Below are 13914 nucleotides of genomic sequence, written 5' to 3' on the forward strand. Positions count from 1 at the left end.
TTTGTAGAAGATGAAAAATGCAAAGCTGAATATATCAGAACGTGGCACTTTATAATGAGCAGGAGTACTCATTTTATTTAAAAAGTAACATTGAGGGGTGGTGTTTAGCTCAGTTGGTAGAGCAGCCAGGCAACCCCAGTTTGAATCCCGCATTGAGCGGCCTTTTCACCCCCCTCTCTGCCTTCCCATTTCCTGTCTCTCTCTCGACTGTGTTTTCCATTCAAAAATATGAAAAAGCCTCCAAAATATAATTTTAAAAAAAGAGTAAGATTTTTTTTTCATTTAAATGTCTGGATGAGTTCAGAAATAAAAATATCAAATGATATTTTAGTTGGTTTTTTTTGTGGTTTCATGCTTTTTTATGGATTTATCATATATTGTGTCCTCTTGATTTCACTTTAAAGCACTTAGATCACATTTAGTTGTTGTACAGGGCCATATAACTATTAATTAATGTTGATTGATTGATTCATTGATTAACTTGGATGTTAAATCAGCAGATATATTGCCTCATATTGATCATTGATTCCTTACTCTAGTTGAAATGGTATCATGGCAGACTTTATGACATCAACTGAGTCGATATAAATGATGAAACTTAAATATAAAAGCAGAACTCACCACAGACTGCGTTGCTCTGCCGTCCTGGTTGAAGTGGCGCTCCACGTACTCTGACGACAGGAGGAAGCTGCAGGTGAGAGAGAGACAGAGACACCGTCAGCATCGACTCCATCAGCCGTGTGATCAAAAGTGTCTTCATCAGGGTTTTTCTCCTCCACTTCACAGAGAATACGCTAACGTATTAGCACGTGGCGTTAATACAAATCAGTGGAAACTCCAATAAACATCCTGCTGTGTGTGTATCGACGTGTGTGTGTTTGTGTGTGTGTGTGTGTGTGTGTGTGTGTGTGTGTGTGTGTGGTGTTCCCCCCCATCTTGTCATGTAACATAATAAGAGGCGCTAAGTGCATTTGCTTAAGTGCAGGGAAATGCTAATGAGAGCAGCTGCAGTGAATTAAGAGCACCCACTGATTAGTAGCATGCACAGAAATAAATAAATAAATAAAATATATTTAAAAAAAACACTAGAAAAGCAGATCTAATGGAGTTGGATGGTGATACAGACTGGTTCAGCTCCAGGTCCAGAGTGAAGGTGTGTCCAAAGGCTTCCACTTGGAACGAGCTCTGAGCCAAGTGGACAGGCTGCGAATGGAAAACACAGAGAGAGAGAGGGAGAGACTGAGTTTGACAGCTCATATATTAAAGTGTAACAAAAACAATTGTGGTTAAGTGTGGTTGCTTTAAAAAAAAAGAAAAAGAAATCATGAATAATTCAGCAGGAATCAATAGTGCGTATACGCTCTAAAAGCATCCGAGCGGCTGAGGTAATAATATGATTGATAAAGTCGCCATTGATCGACATGGGCTGCCAGCGTTCAGTCAGTCAGATGGAGATGGATGGAGCAGGAGAAGAAAGAGGAGGGAAAGTTATGGTGCCAAGTAACAACGTCTCTGGGAGGGAGGTGAGGACGGAGGAGACAGCCGGGCTCTGATGGAGCGCAGACTAAACAGTGTCGTCAGGCTGAGTCACCGCCGGCCGGCCGGGCGGGATTCTTCTACACACTAACGATGCATCACGGACACATTTTCTCACTACAGCAGCAAGTCCACAGGTGTCTCCTTCTCTGTCTCCGTCTCTGTCCATGTGCTGATGTTTACTAACTCTGGTGTTTTCTATCACACTGCATAATCTTCCTGTTTGACCAAGATTCAAAACTTCTCATCCATCTTGGATCAAAAGTTAAAGGGACATTGTGTAACTTCTCCTGTTATCTATTCACGAAAATAGATTATTTCGTTCAAAAGTCTGTTTTTCATTAATCAGTAATCCCCCCATCAACAAAGTGAAGTGTTCCTTTCAGCTCTGAATGAGCCGTTCATATCATTCATATCTCCATGGAGCGGGTAAGCTCGGTGCTGCTGCCATGTGGTGTCTCCATGTTTTTACGTTCAGTGGCAGCGTGACGGTAGGAAACCACGGAAACTCAGCGGAGACACCGGAGCTGTCGGCTCAGGTGGAGGTGAAAAAGTCAGTGAAAAGTCACCGCGGTAACGCAGTGAGGAGGAATGGAGCGTTACACTGATGCTGCATTCACCTGCAGTCGGGCAGACGGCCGTCGCTAACAAACCAGATGTCATTTTAGTCACAGAAGTCGAGAGAAAGCTGGTAAAACAATACCACATCGCCATGACAACATATTGTCACGTGTATTGTTTTGCCTCGTGCTGACGGACCACTTGTTTACATAGAGGCTTGTTTATGCCGTCTGCCCAATTTCACGTGAATGCAGCATGAAAAATACGATTGAGTTGCTTGCAATATACAACCACAACGCTAGATGGGAGGAATTCCTACACAATGTACCTTTAAGATTGAAAGTTCAGTTTCTCCACAAGGTTCTTTAACAATCACATCACTCTATAGGAGCCACAGTGGATATTATAATGTAGCCTAAATTACAATTATTCTTGGCAGATGTTGCGATTTAATTTACACTTTTCATTTTCACTCTGGCTCTTTAACAACACTGAGTCTCATTTATCTCATGTGACGTGCACAGAGCTGCTGGATGTGCAACAAAAACACCGAACTATTTTTTGTATAAAACAAACATGTCTCTTCATGTTTTAGACTATGGTTTGTTGTCTCTGTGGCAACACAACACTTATGGGGCTGACAATGCTCAACAATTTTACACATTTTATCTTTATCTAAACAAAGAAAAAGCAGCTCCTGTGTTTCGGATATTGTCCGTATTGTGATGAACTGTGCAGCAGCAGCAGCAGCTTTGTTGGGACACATTATCATCAACATCAAAGAAGAACCTCGTGCTTTCAGTCTCAGTTTGAAAACAACTGTGATCTTGGGGGGAAATTTTCAAAAAGTCAAATCTGCAACACGTCGACGAGTGCCTACAGGTGTAGAAAACACTGCCTCGTCTATTTTCTGCTCGGCGTGAAGTGACAAGAGAAGAAACTGCTTCTAAATTTATCTTGTCCCTCATTCGGAGCATCTTCAATATTTCAGAAACACAAACAGAGCAGCTGACACGGGGATTCTGTCCTCATCAATGTGTTTTCTGATAACTGTTGTTTTTTTAATGTTGTAGCGTCAGTTGTTGTTTAAGGCGGATTCCCCTCCAGGGACACAAACATTCATGTTGACTGTAAGACGTGTGACGGTGGAGAGAGTGTAATCTAAAGAGTCTGATGTGTCCTCTCTTTACATGGCAGCAGCAGACAGAGTGAGGAGGAGCTCCGGCCTCTTGGACCAAGCAGCACTTCTTCTTCTCACACAGGCTTGCTTCATAATTAATGGGGACATACTTCAACACACCACTGAATAATGAAGGAGTCAGGGGCTCAGCACGGCAGCCGGAGGATCGGACGTGATGGCTGAATATTTCAGGAAGGGGGTGAGGGGGTGAGGAGGGGGGGGGGGGGGGGGGGGGGGGGCGGCTAAGCTTTGTCATCACTGGGACCAACAAGAACATGCATGTCAATGTTTAAGCAGCAGCTTTTCGATCGGACGGCACGCTACAGCTCAGCACACGCAGCAGCGGGTTCCGAAGTTTTCGCCGCGATGCTACAAACTGCAGAACCAAAGCTTAAAGGGATAGTTCACCCCAAATTCAAATTTCACTCATTATCTACTCACCCTCATGTGGACTAAGGGCTGGGAGAAGTTTCAGAGTCCTCCGTGTCTTCTCTGAGTTACAGCGGGGCTCACTTTTCTTCATTCAAAAAGACACACCAAAATCAATCCAAATACCTCCATAGTGCTCGTCTGTAATGTCCCTCTTGTATTGAAGCCCCGACATGAGAAATTGTTCCGAAAAAATTAAATAAGTCTATGTTTTAAGCTTGTTTGTAGCGGAAGCTCCCAGTGTTGCTCTGCTGGAATCTCGCGCGATTTGCGGAGCCGCGAACTGGGTGTCAATGCAAATCACGCAAGATTTGGACGGACCAGGAAGAGCAGTGCTGTGAGCTTCCGCTACAAACAAGCTTAAAACATAGACTTATTTAATTTTTTTCGGAACAATTTCTCATGTTGGGGCTTCAATACAAGAGGGACATTACAGACGAGCAGCATGGAGGTATTTGGATGTCTTTTTGGACGTGTCTGTAACTCCAAGAAGGCACGGAGGACTCTGAAACTTCTCCCAGCCCTTAGTCCACATGAGGGTGAGTAGATAATGAGTGAAATTTGAATTTTGGGTGAACTACCCCTTTAACTGCAAGAAACAACAACAACACTGTGTCGGTCCTGGTTTGGTCTGGCTGTAAAACGCTATAACACTCAGCTGTGGACACTCAGAAGGATTTCTCAGAGACTAACTAGGTCAAAATCAGGAGGAGAGAAAAAGACTGCTGCAAGACGCCACCACCCTGCACCGTCATCATCCTCATCCCTGAGCAGCAGCTCAGAGCTCAGCGCTGCAACTGGAAACAAGACAAAACCAGGTTCCCATCAGCAGCAGAACCAGGTCTGGTCTAGTCTGGTCTGTCACAGCCCGGCAGCTTTCTCACTCATTCATAAAGCTGCAGAAATGTTTTTAAAGTCCAAGTCCAAATGCACCGACACCTGATGTATCTGTTCCTTTACGTGAGGTAATAATGACTTTTCTGATTAAAGGAGCTATTCTCGTCCGCTGTCCAACTGGGATTCTTTCTTTTTAATCAAATTATAGTGAGATTAATCTGTTTCTCATTTGGCTGAGAGATTCCTGAAGCCTGGTTGAAGACCCCTGGGTGTCCCTGGCCTCCATACTGAGACGGAACACCCAGACTTAAGCTGTTTCAGCGTGAAAACAAAACACTAACTCACCGATGATGAGTCTCCGCTGCCGTTCTTCACCCTGGTATCCAGACGCTCGTGAGCCATCTCCTCCTCCGACTTGATCTGCTGCACCAGCCGCTTCGGATAAGTGATCTCCGTCGCCATGGAGGCGTCCCCCCCGGCGCTGTCCGGCCACCCGTCCGGGGTGAACCAGTCCCACACGCCCCCATCCTGAGCCTCCACACCTGCACGGAGCAGAGGAAGAAGAAGAGGAAGAGGAAGAAAGAGAGTGAGCAGGAGCTGGGTGGGCGTGTCGTCGTGTGGTGGGCTGGGCCAGGTGTCACCACACACCTGAGCCGGCCTCAGTTTGACCTGCTGGTGGGTTAATAAGCAAAGTAAAAGATGGAGACTGATGTAAAAGTAATGCATTTTAATGAGGTCACAGTGTGAAATCGTTTACATCACTGGTTCTTCTCTATGGTGATGATCTGGTGACCAAGTGAGGGTGTTTTCTTTCAGTCTGTGCTGCATTTTCCTGCAGAAATTTGGTTGATGTACTTGTGTTTTTAGGCTTTTGATGCACTTAATATATAAACTATTGGCTCCCTAGTTATGGGCATACATCATATACACAAGGCCTATGAGCAGCTATAATCTCAGGAATCATCAATTAGACTGCAAAGCACATTGTCTCAGACAGTGATTGAGAAGCTCTAACATGGTGCGTTTAGGTGCTTATTGGATAAAACGCCCATGTTAATTGTTGGATGGAGGCAACAGGGCTGCGTTGGAAATGTGTTGATGCAGCAAATCTACCGCAACAGAGAGAGATGGAGAGGGGAGAGAGGGGGCTCAGAGGCCACCGGGCTGCGAGCTGAACCTAAAACCTGAGCCCGGTGCACAAAAAAAAAGTAAAGTATAAAGTGTGCATGCAAAAGGGAAATGAAAAGGTGCTCCCGCTCTTTCATCCTCCCCTCTCTCCCTCTCTCTTCTATCTTACCTGAGACCGCAAGCCTCTCGCCCACTGCAGCAAAGACCATGAAGCACCACACCGCCAGCATGATCTTCACATATTCCCCCGGATCACAGCATCGAGAGCCGCAAAAGAAGAAACGACGGCAGCGACGTGACGGAACCGACGGAGACCGGAGAGCGGTGCGAGGCACAAACGATGGCGAGGATCCAAAGTGAATCTGCTGCTAAACATCTGATGATGATGCGCGTCCTCTCATCTCTCCCTCCTCTTTCTCTGTTTCTCTCTCTTCCTCTCCCTTTCTCTCTCGCTCTCTCTCTCTCGCTTCCTCAGCTCCAACCACCGCCGCCGCTATAGAGAATCTGGATTTGCATATTAATCAGAATAATGAAAAATGGATCATTGCGGGCGGCGCGGATGATGATCGATATACAGGCCTATCGATCGATCGATCGATCAGTGAGGAAACAGGGAGGGATGATGCATCGCTGCTCCGCAAGGCTGCGCGGGCTCGTACGTACGGGTGTATGGATGAGCCTGTAGCTACGTATGTGTGTGCATGTGTGTAGCCTATGTGTGTGTGTGCGTAAAAGCGAATCTGCGGTATGCGGAAACGAAGGGCTGGAGAGCAGCGGAGAGAGATGCGTTGGGTCTGCGGTGAGGAGGGGGACACGTGGGACCGAGCTGCCTCCTCCTCCCGTTGCCATGCAGCGCCGCGCAGGAAGAGGATGCGACAGCCCCGGCTACTGATGCTGCTGCTGAGGTGCACGGCCGGAGGAAAGTCGTGAGAGGGTGGGTGTGGGGAGTAGGGCGTGGGGGCTGTGGGGTGGGGGGCAGCTGGGTGGAAGACATGGTGCAGTGCCCCGTCACATGAACGTTATTCAGGGCTGCAGAGAGAGAGAGAGAGAGAGGATGGAGGAGCTGACAGGCAGATCCACAGCAACAAAAAAATCCTGTCACATGGTCACCGACGGTGTCATCCTCAAATCCAAACTCACGACTCACAAAGAGAGAGTCACTGTGTCTCTAAAAAGCTTTCACGGTGACTGGAGGAAGCTGTAGAGCAAATATTTGATATTTAGGACTAAGAACTGATTTTCTCTAAAGGCAACAGTGACATTAAAGCATCATAAACGGATGAAAGAACACTGTTCTCGCTGTGGGAAATGCAACAACTAAGATGTCTGTTTGAGGGAGAGGAAGGGATAAGCAATGTTATAATATCTTTATCTTTTCTGTAACACAAACACAACAGGTTTGGTTTAGACTCAAACTCTTTTTTTTCTTTCTTTAACTTGTTTTTTAACTTGTTCTAATGATATGTCACTTCTTTGTTATATTTATTTGTCTTGTTTACTGAGTCCTTTACTCTTTTTATGCCCTTGTCACTTTTTTTCTTCATATTCATAAGTGAAATCAATTGACGGGTTAGTGCAATACAATATTATATTATTATACTGATCTTGTTTGTCTTGTATGTCTCCTATTGTAATTTTTTAACAATTACACGTGTTACTTATTATGAATTGCAGTGCTGTTGTCCATACATTTCCCTTTGGAGACATAAAGTATATCCTGATCCCGAACTTAAGAAAAACACACAAATACACAAATGTGCTGTAAATTTTGCTGCAAAAACTAACAACACTACAGGAGTGTTTTTTCCAGGGACAGAAGAAAAGTGACGGCCCCGGATAACGACTAATGCTCATAACACAGTACAGTATCTGAATTATATGATATTTCAATATCATTAATTTCTCCTAAAAACACTATAAATGTCACTTGCACCAGCCACAAAACCCAATTTCCTCTGCCTTTGTAGCAGCACTGACAATAAAGTCACCTCTGACCGTATCAAATAAAGGAAATCTATAGAAGTGTTTCACTGATTTCGAGGTGAACATGACCTCGTCCTTGTCCTGTTGATGTACGACTTTCATTGTCCACCCCTAATGACAGCAGCGTCCCGTCCCCGCAGAGCCGGTCGACTGGTTCCTCCCTGGGAACCATTAAAACCAGAGGGAGGAGGAGAGCTGCACTTCTCCTGCAGCCTCTGACCTGCAGGATGAGCTGCTCCACGCTCCGGCACATCCTGCTACACATCCCACTAATGGAGGCACATTGTGCACTGACAGCCCCCTCTGAATATTTCATCTGCCCCCCTTTGAGACTAACAGGCAGTGAGAGACAGGGGAGGAAGAGGAAGAGGAGGAAGAGGAGGTGGAGGGAGGAGGGGGGGGAGCACCACTGGCCCCTCCTCCCTCCTCCCACAAATTAGGACATTTCAGCTCTCACAGTCCACACAGACACGAGTCCTCTCAAAGAGCATCAGCAGCAGCAGCATCATCATCTCCACTCGGCACTCGTGTGGTTTTTACCCCGGTCACCAGAGAACAGCCACTCGTTCCTGAAGCAGCCGATTAACCAGAGAGGAGTCAGAGGGGAGTCAGAGCCTCAGAGAGGAGTCAGAGAGGAGTCAGAGCCTCAGAGAGGAGTCAGAGCTGCAGAGGAGTCAGAGCTGTAGAGATGTGTCAGAGTAGAGAGGAGTCAGAGCCTCAGAGGGGAGTTAGAGTAGAGAGGAGTCAAAGCCTCAGAGGGGAGTTAGAGTAGAGAGGAGTCCGAGCTGCAGAGGAGTCAGAGCTAGAGGAGTAAGAGCCTCAGAAAGGAGTCAGAACTAGAGTTCTCAACGGGCCTGAAAATTACAACCCGAACCGACCCGACCCGCGGGTTATTAAGCCCGGACCCGACGGAGCCCCACAGACCAACATTAATCATCTACCCGAACCCGGCCCGGCCCGAAAAAAAAAGCGGCATGGTTTCTTTGCAGCCGGAGGTGCCGCTGCCGGTGACGCAGCACTCGTCTTCTGCCTCACCTCACGTCATCTGGCCCCTCCGGTACCGGCCCGCTAACGGGCGGGACTTAACGTACTGCTCTAGGCTACAGTTGCCGTTTGATCCGCGGGCAGCGGGCGCAATTGATTCAATTTGCGCCGCGGGAACGGTGCGCCTTTGTGGGGATTTATCCACCAACCAGTGCGCGTGCTGTTGACGCACAGCTGCAGCTGTGGATTGTTGGCATTTTCCGGCAGTAATGTTTCAGTGGTTCTGCCCACAGCAGCACAAGATGCAGACTGGGATGTTTGTCTGAGACTCACACGTGAACAAACAACAATTTACACCATAAATGTGTTTTATGAGAGAGGAAAAAAGGCAGCCCGAGGTCCGACCCGACCCAAGTCACTTTCATATTTTTTCGACCCGAACCCGGCCCGAACCCGCGGGTCCAGTCGGGTCTGTCGGGCTGGCCCGGCCCGTTGAGAACTCTAGTCAGAACTACAGAGGAGTCAGAGCTACAGCGGAGTCAGAACTACAGAGGAGTTAGAGCTGCAGAGAGGAGTCAGAGTAGAGAGGAGTCAGAGCTACAGAGGAGTCAGATCCTTTGAAAGGAGTCAAAACCTCTGAGATGAGTCAGAAAGGACTCAGCTGTAGAGATGAGTAAGAGCTACAGAGAGGAGTCAGAGCTGTAGAGAGGAGTCAGAGTAAAGAGGAGTCAGAGCTGTAGAGAGGAGTAAGGGCTGTAGAGAGGAGTCAGAGCTGTAGAGAGGAGTCAGAGCTGTAGAGAGGAGTAAGAGTAAAGAGGAGTCAGAGCTATAGAGAGGAGTCAGAGCTGTAGAGAGGAGTCAGAGCTGTAGAGAGGAGTAAGAGCTACAGAGGAGTCAGAGCTACAAAGAGGAGTCAGAGCTACAGAGGAGTCAGAGCTACAGAGAGGAGTCAGAGCTGCAGAGAGGAGTCAGAGCTGCAGAGAGGAGTCAGAGCTACAGAGAGGAGTCAGAGCTACAAGAGAGGAGTCAGAGCCTCAGAGGGGAGTCAGAGTAGAGAGGAGTCAGAGCCTCAGAGGGGAGTCAGAGTAAAGAGGAGTCAGAGTAGAAAGGAGTCAGAGCTGCAGAGGAGTCAGAGTTACAGAGAGGAGCCAGACCTGTAGAGAGGAGTCAGAGCTACAGAGAGGAGTCAGAGCTGTAGAGAGGAGTCAGAGCTACAAGAGAGGAGTCAGAGCCTCAGAGGGGAGTCAGTGTAAAGAGGAGTCAGAGTAGAAAGGAGTCAGAGCTGCAGAGGAGTCAGAGTTACAGAGAGGAGCCAGACCTGTAGAGAGGAGTAAGAGCTGCAGAGGAGTCAGAGCTACAGAGAGGAGCCAGAGCTGTAGAGAGGAGTAAGAGCTACAGAGAGGAGTCAGAGCTACAAGAGAGGAGTCAGAGTTGCAGACGAGTCAGAGCTACAAGAGAGGAGTCAGAGCCTCAGAGGGGAGTCAGAGTAGAGAGGAGTCAGAGTAGAGTGAAGTCAGAGTAGAGTGAAGTCAGAGTAGAGAGGAGTCAGAGTAGAGAGGAGTCAGAGTAGAGTGAAGTCAGAGTAGAAAGGAGTCAGAGCTGCAGAGGAGTCAGAGTTACAGAGAGGAGCCAGACCTGTAGAGAGGAGTCAGAGCTACAGAGAGGAGTAAGAGCTACAGAGAGGAGTCAGAGCTACAGAGGAGAGTCAGAGTAGAGAGGAGTCAGAGCCTCAGAGAGGAGTCAGAGTAGAGATGAGTCAGAGCTATACAGAGGAGTAAGAGCCTCAGAGATGAGTCAGAGCTACAAGAGAAGAGTCAGAGCCTCAGAGAGGAGTCAGAGCTACAGAGAGGAGTCCGAGCTGTAGAGAGGAGTCAGAGCTACAGAGAGGAGTCCGAGCTGTAGAGAGGAGTCAGAGCTACAGAGAGGAGTCCGAGCTGTAGAGAGGAGTCAGAGCTGTAGAGAGGAGTCAGAGCTACAAGAGAGGAGTCAGAGCCTCAAAGAGGAGTCAGAGCTGTAGAGAGGAGTCAGAGCTACAGAGAGGAGTCAGAGCTACAAGAGAGGAGTCAGAGCCTCAGAGGGGAGTCAGAGTAAAGAGGAGTCAGAGCTACAGAGAGGAGTCAGAGTAGAGAGGAGTCAGAGCTGCAGAGGGGAGTCAGAGAGGAGTCAGAGCCTTGGAAAGGAGTCAAAACCTCTGAGATGAGTCAGAAAGGACTCAGCTGTAGAGAGGAGTCAGAGCGTTACAGAGGAGTAAGAGCCTCATAGAGGAGTCAGAGCTACAGAGAAGAGCCAGAGCTGTACAGAGGAGCAAGAGCCAGGACTTAGCTGCAGAGAGGAGTAAGAGCCTCAGAGAGGACTTAGCTGCAGAGAGGACAAACACACACAGAAAAAAACTTACTTGGAAGGCTTCAGTTTCTCAGGAGCAGAATCTTTGACCTGATTTTTTTTTTTTTACACTGCACCAAAACCACAAAAACCAGACCTCTCCTCTTCAGGTTTGGTAGTCAGAGCTACAGAGAGGAGTTAGAGTAGAGAGGAGTCAAAGCCTCAGAGGGGAGTTAGAGTAGAGAGGAGTCCGAGTTGCAGAGGAGTCAGAGCTAGAGGAGTAAGAGCCTCAGAAAGGAGTCAGAACTACAGAGGAGTCAGAGCTACAGCGGAGTCAGAACTACAGAGGAGTTAGAGCTGCAGAGAGGAGTCAGAGTAGAGAGGAGTCAGAGCTACAGAGGAGTCAGATCCTTTGAAAGGAGTCAAAACCTCTGAGATGAGTCAGAAAGGACTCAGCTGTAGAGATGAGTCAGAGCTACAAGAGAGGAGTCAGAGCCTCAGAGGGGAGTCAGAGTAGAGAGGAGTCAGAGTAGAGTGAAGTCAGAGTAGAGAGGAGTCAGAGTAGAGTGAAGTCAGAGTAGAAAGGAGTCAGAGCTGCAGAGGAGTCAGAGTTACAGAGAGGAGCCAGACCTGTAGAGAGGAGTCAGAGCTACAGAGAGGAGTAAGAGCTACAGAGAGGAGTCAGAGCTACAGAGGAGAGTCAGAGTAGAGAGGAGTCAGAGCCTCAGAGAGGAGTCAGAGTAGAGATGAGTCAGAGCTATACAGAGGAGTAAGAGCCTCAGAGAGGAGTCAGAGCTACAAGAGAAGAGTCAGAGCCTCAGAGAGGAGTCAGAGCTACAGAGAGGAGTCCGAGCTGTAGAGAGGAGTCAGAGCTACAGAGAGGAGTCCGAGCTGTAGAGAGGAGTCAGAGCTACAGAGAGGAGTCCGAGCTGTAGAGAGGAGTCAGAGCTACAGAGAGGAGTCCGAGCTGTAGAGAGGAGTCAGAGCTACAAGAGAGGAGTCAGAGCCTCAAAGAGGAGTCAGAGCTGTAGAGAGGAGTCAGAGCTACAGAGAGGAGTCAGAGCTACAAGAGAGGAGTCAGAGCCTCAGAGGGGAGTCAGAGTAAAGAGGAGTCAGAGCTACAGAGAGGAGTCAGAGTAGAGAGGAGTCAGAGCTGCAGAGGGGAGTCAGAGAGGAGTCAGAGCCTTGGAAAGGAGTCAAAACCTCTGAGATGAGTCAGAAAGGACTCAGCTGTAGAGAGGAGTCAGAGCGTTACAGAGGAGTAAGAGCCTCATAGAGGAGTCAGAGCTACAGAGAAGAGCCAGAGCTGTACAGAGGAGCAAGAGCCAGGACTTAGCTGCAGAGAGGAGTAAGAGCCTCAGAGAGGACTTATCTGCAGAGAGGACAAACACACACAGAAAAAAACTTCCTTGGATCAAAGGCTTCAGTTTCTCAGGAGCAGAATCTTTGACCTGATTTTTTTTTTTACATTGCACCAAAACCACAAAAACCAGACCTCTCCTCTTCAGGTTTGTATGGTGGATATTTGTCCTCAAACAAACTTGAATTCAATATTAATCAAAAAGCCAAATCTAGATGTTGTGGACCCCTCTGGACTGAGCTTCAATGTTCCTCACTGAGTGATATAACATGGATGACTCTGGTGGTGTGTTTATGCATGTATGTTTGTTTGTAATCTATGTAAGCTGTGTTACTTGCTTTGTTGTATTTATGCATAATTGTACAGTAAAAATGTATGGTTCTGCAGAAATTATATGCAAAGGATAATATGTGGACTGCTTGAACCTTAATAAAAAGAGAGAGAGAGGGGAAAAAAGGCAAATCTGACAAGCAGAGACACAGCATCATAGACGGTCAATGCTGCAGAATAAAGGAGGAGATTAATCCTGTCAGTTTATAACACAGCCAGAGAGTGAATCTGTGAGGTGGAGGCACACCACCCTCTGCTGTGCAAAGAGCTGTATCACAACTCAACTACACCGCAGCCGCAACAGTCGGTCACTGCATGACATTATCGAGCTGTTGTCTTTGGGCCACAGGTGAAATCTGCTTAATACTGACTGGAGAACATGAGTCTGAGCTGTGATGTGTGTTTATCTTTATTTTCATGTTTTAACTTCTGTCAACGTTCATATCGTCCTGTTTTATCTTCACTACCGACCGACCATAAACTACAGTCTGGCTCTAAACTGAAGGAGACAGGGACTAAACACAAAGGATGGTGCAGCAGTGATTTATCTCTGCAACACAAACACAAGGTGCTGGTTTGAAAGAGTCTTATTTAAACACTATGGTTTTATGTGTATGTTGGTTTCTGTCATTCAAAATTGTGATAAGACATTTGAACATTATAAAACTTGTGTGTGTCTTTTGTATTGAGTTGATTTTATTATCTATTCATTCATTAATTCAACCTTTACTTTACCACTGAGGTAAAGACCTCGAAGCCGAGCAAGAGACAAATGAAAAAGTTAAGACGAGCTCACATAAAAGTGTGAGGAGACAAAAACAGTAAAATTACAAAGGAGGTGTCAAGAAACAGAACGATATAAAACACAAAACATTGTGGGAAAAATAGCATTAATCCAAACAAATATAAGGTTTTACACATGAGCTAAAACAGGAACACCCAAATAAAGTGTGATGTAAAGAATACAAGGAGTTTTAAATTATTCTGCAAGTTTTTCCATGTTGCAGAGGAAAAAAAGGAAAACTAGACATTTTTTAGAGTTTATGTTTTGCTCCTTTTTTGTTGTTACTTTTCCTAAAAAAAGATTGAATGAATGTATGATGAATGTAAAGGTGGAAGAAGGACTACAGTAACTGAATCAGGTGTCTGGTGTGGACTCACCTGTTCTCCAGCTGCTCCGTGTTGATCAGTGATCAGTGACCCAGCTGCGGCTCATTAACCCATCAGGCTCCGTCAGTAGGTTATAAGAAGCGCTGACAAACGC

The 13914-nt window shown here is 46.9% G+C and overlaps 1 protein-coding gene across 1 annotated transcript in view; it reads right to left on the bottom strand.

Annotated features, from left to right (window-relative positions):
- The window catches only part of LOC310990560 (disintegrin and metalloproteinase domain-containing protein 11-like), a gene marked incomplete at both ends in the record, with an annotated part of 26598 nt that extends 20697 nt beyond the window's left edge, over positions 1–5901 (bottom strand). The window contains 4 exons of the mRNA XM_083977989.1: positions 622–688; positions 1127–1203; positions 4889–5085; positions 5841–5901. Of these exons, the coding sequence (XP_083834115.1) occupies positions 622–688; positions 1127–1203; positions 4889–5085; positions 5841–5901 (402 nt within the window). The remainder of the gene's footprint in view (positions 1–621; positions 689–1126; positions 1204–4888; positions 5086–5840) is intronic.
- Between the last annotated feature and the right edge of the window lie 8013 nt (positions 5902–13914).

Source organism: Trachurus trachurus (genome assembly GCF_905171665.1).
Source record: "Trachurus trachurus genome assembly, chromosome: 8".
Taxonomy (NCBI): Eukaryota; Metazoa; Chordata; class Actinopteri; order Carangiformes; family Carangidae; genus Trachurus; species Trachurus trachurus.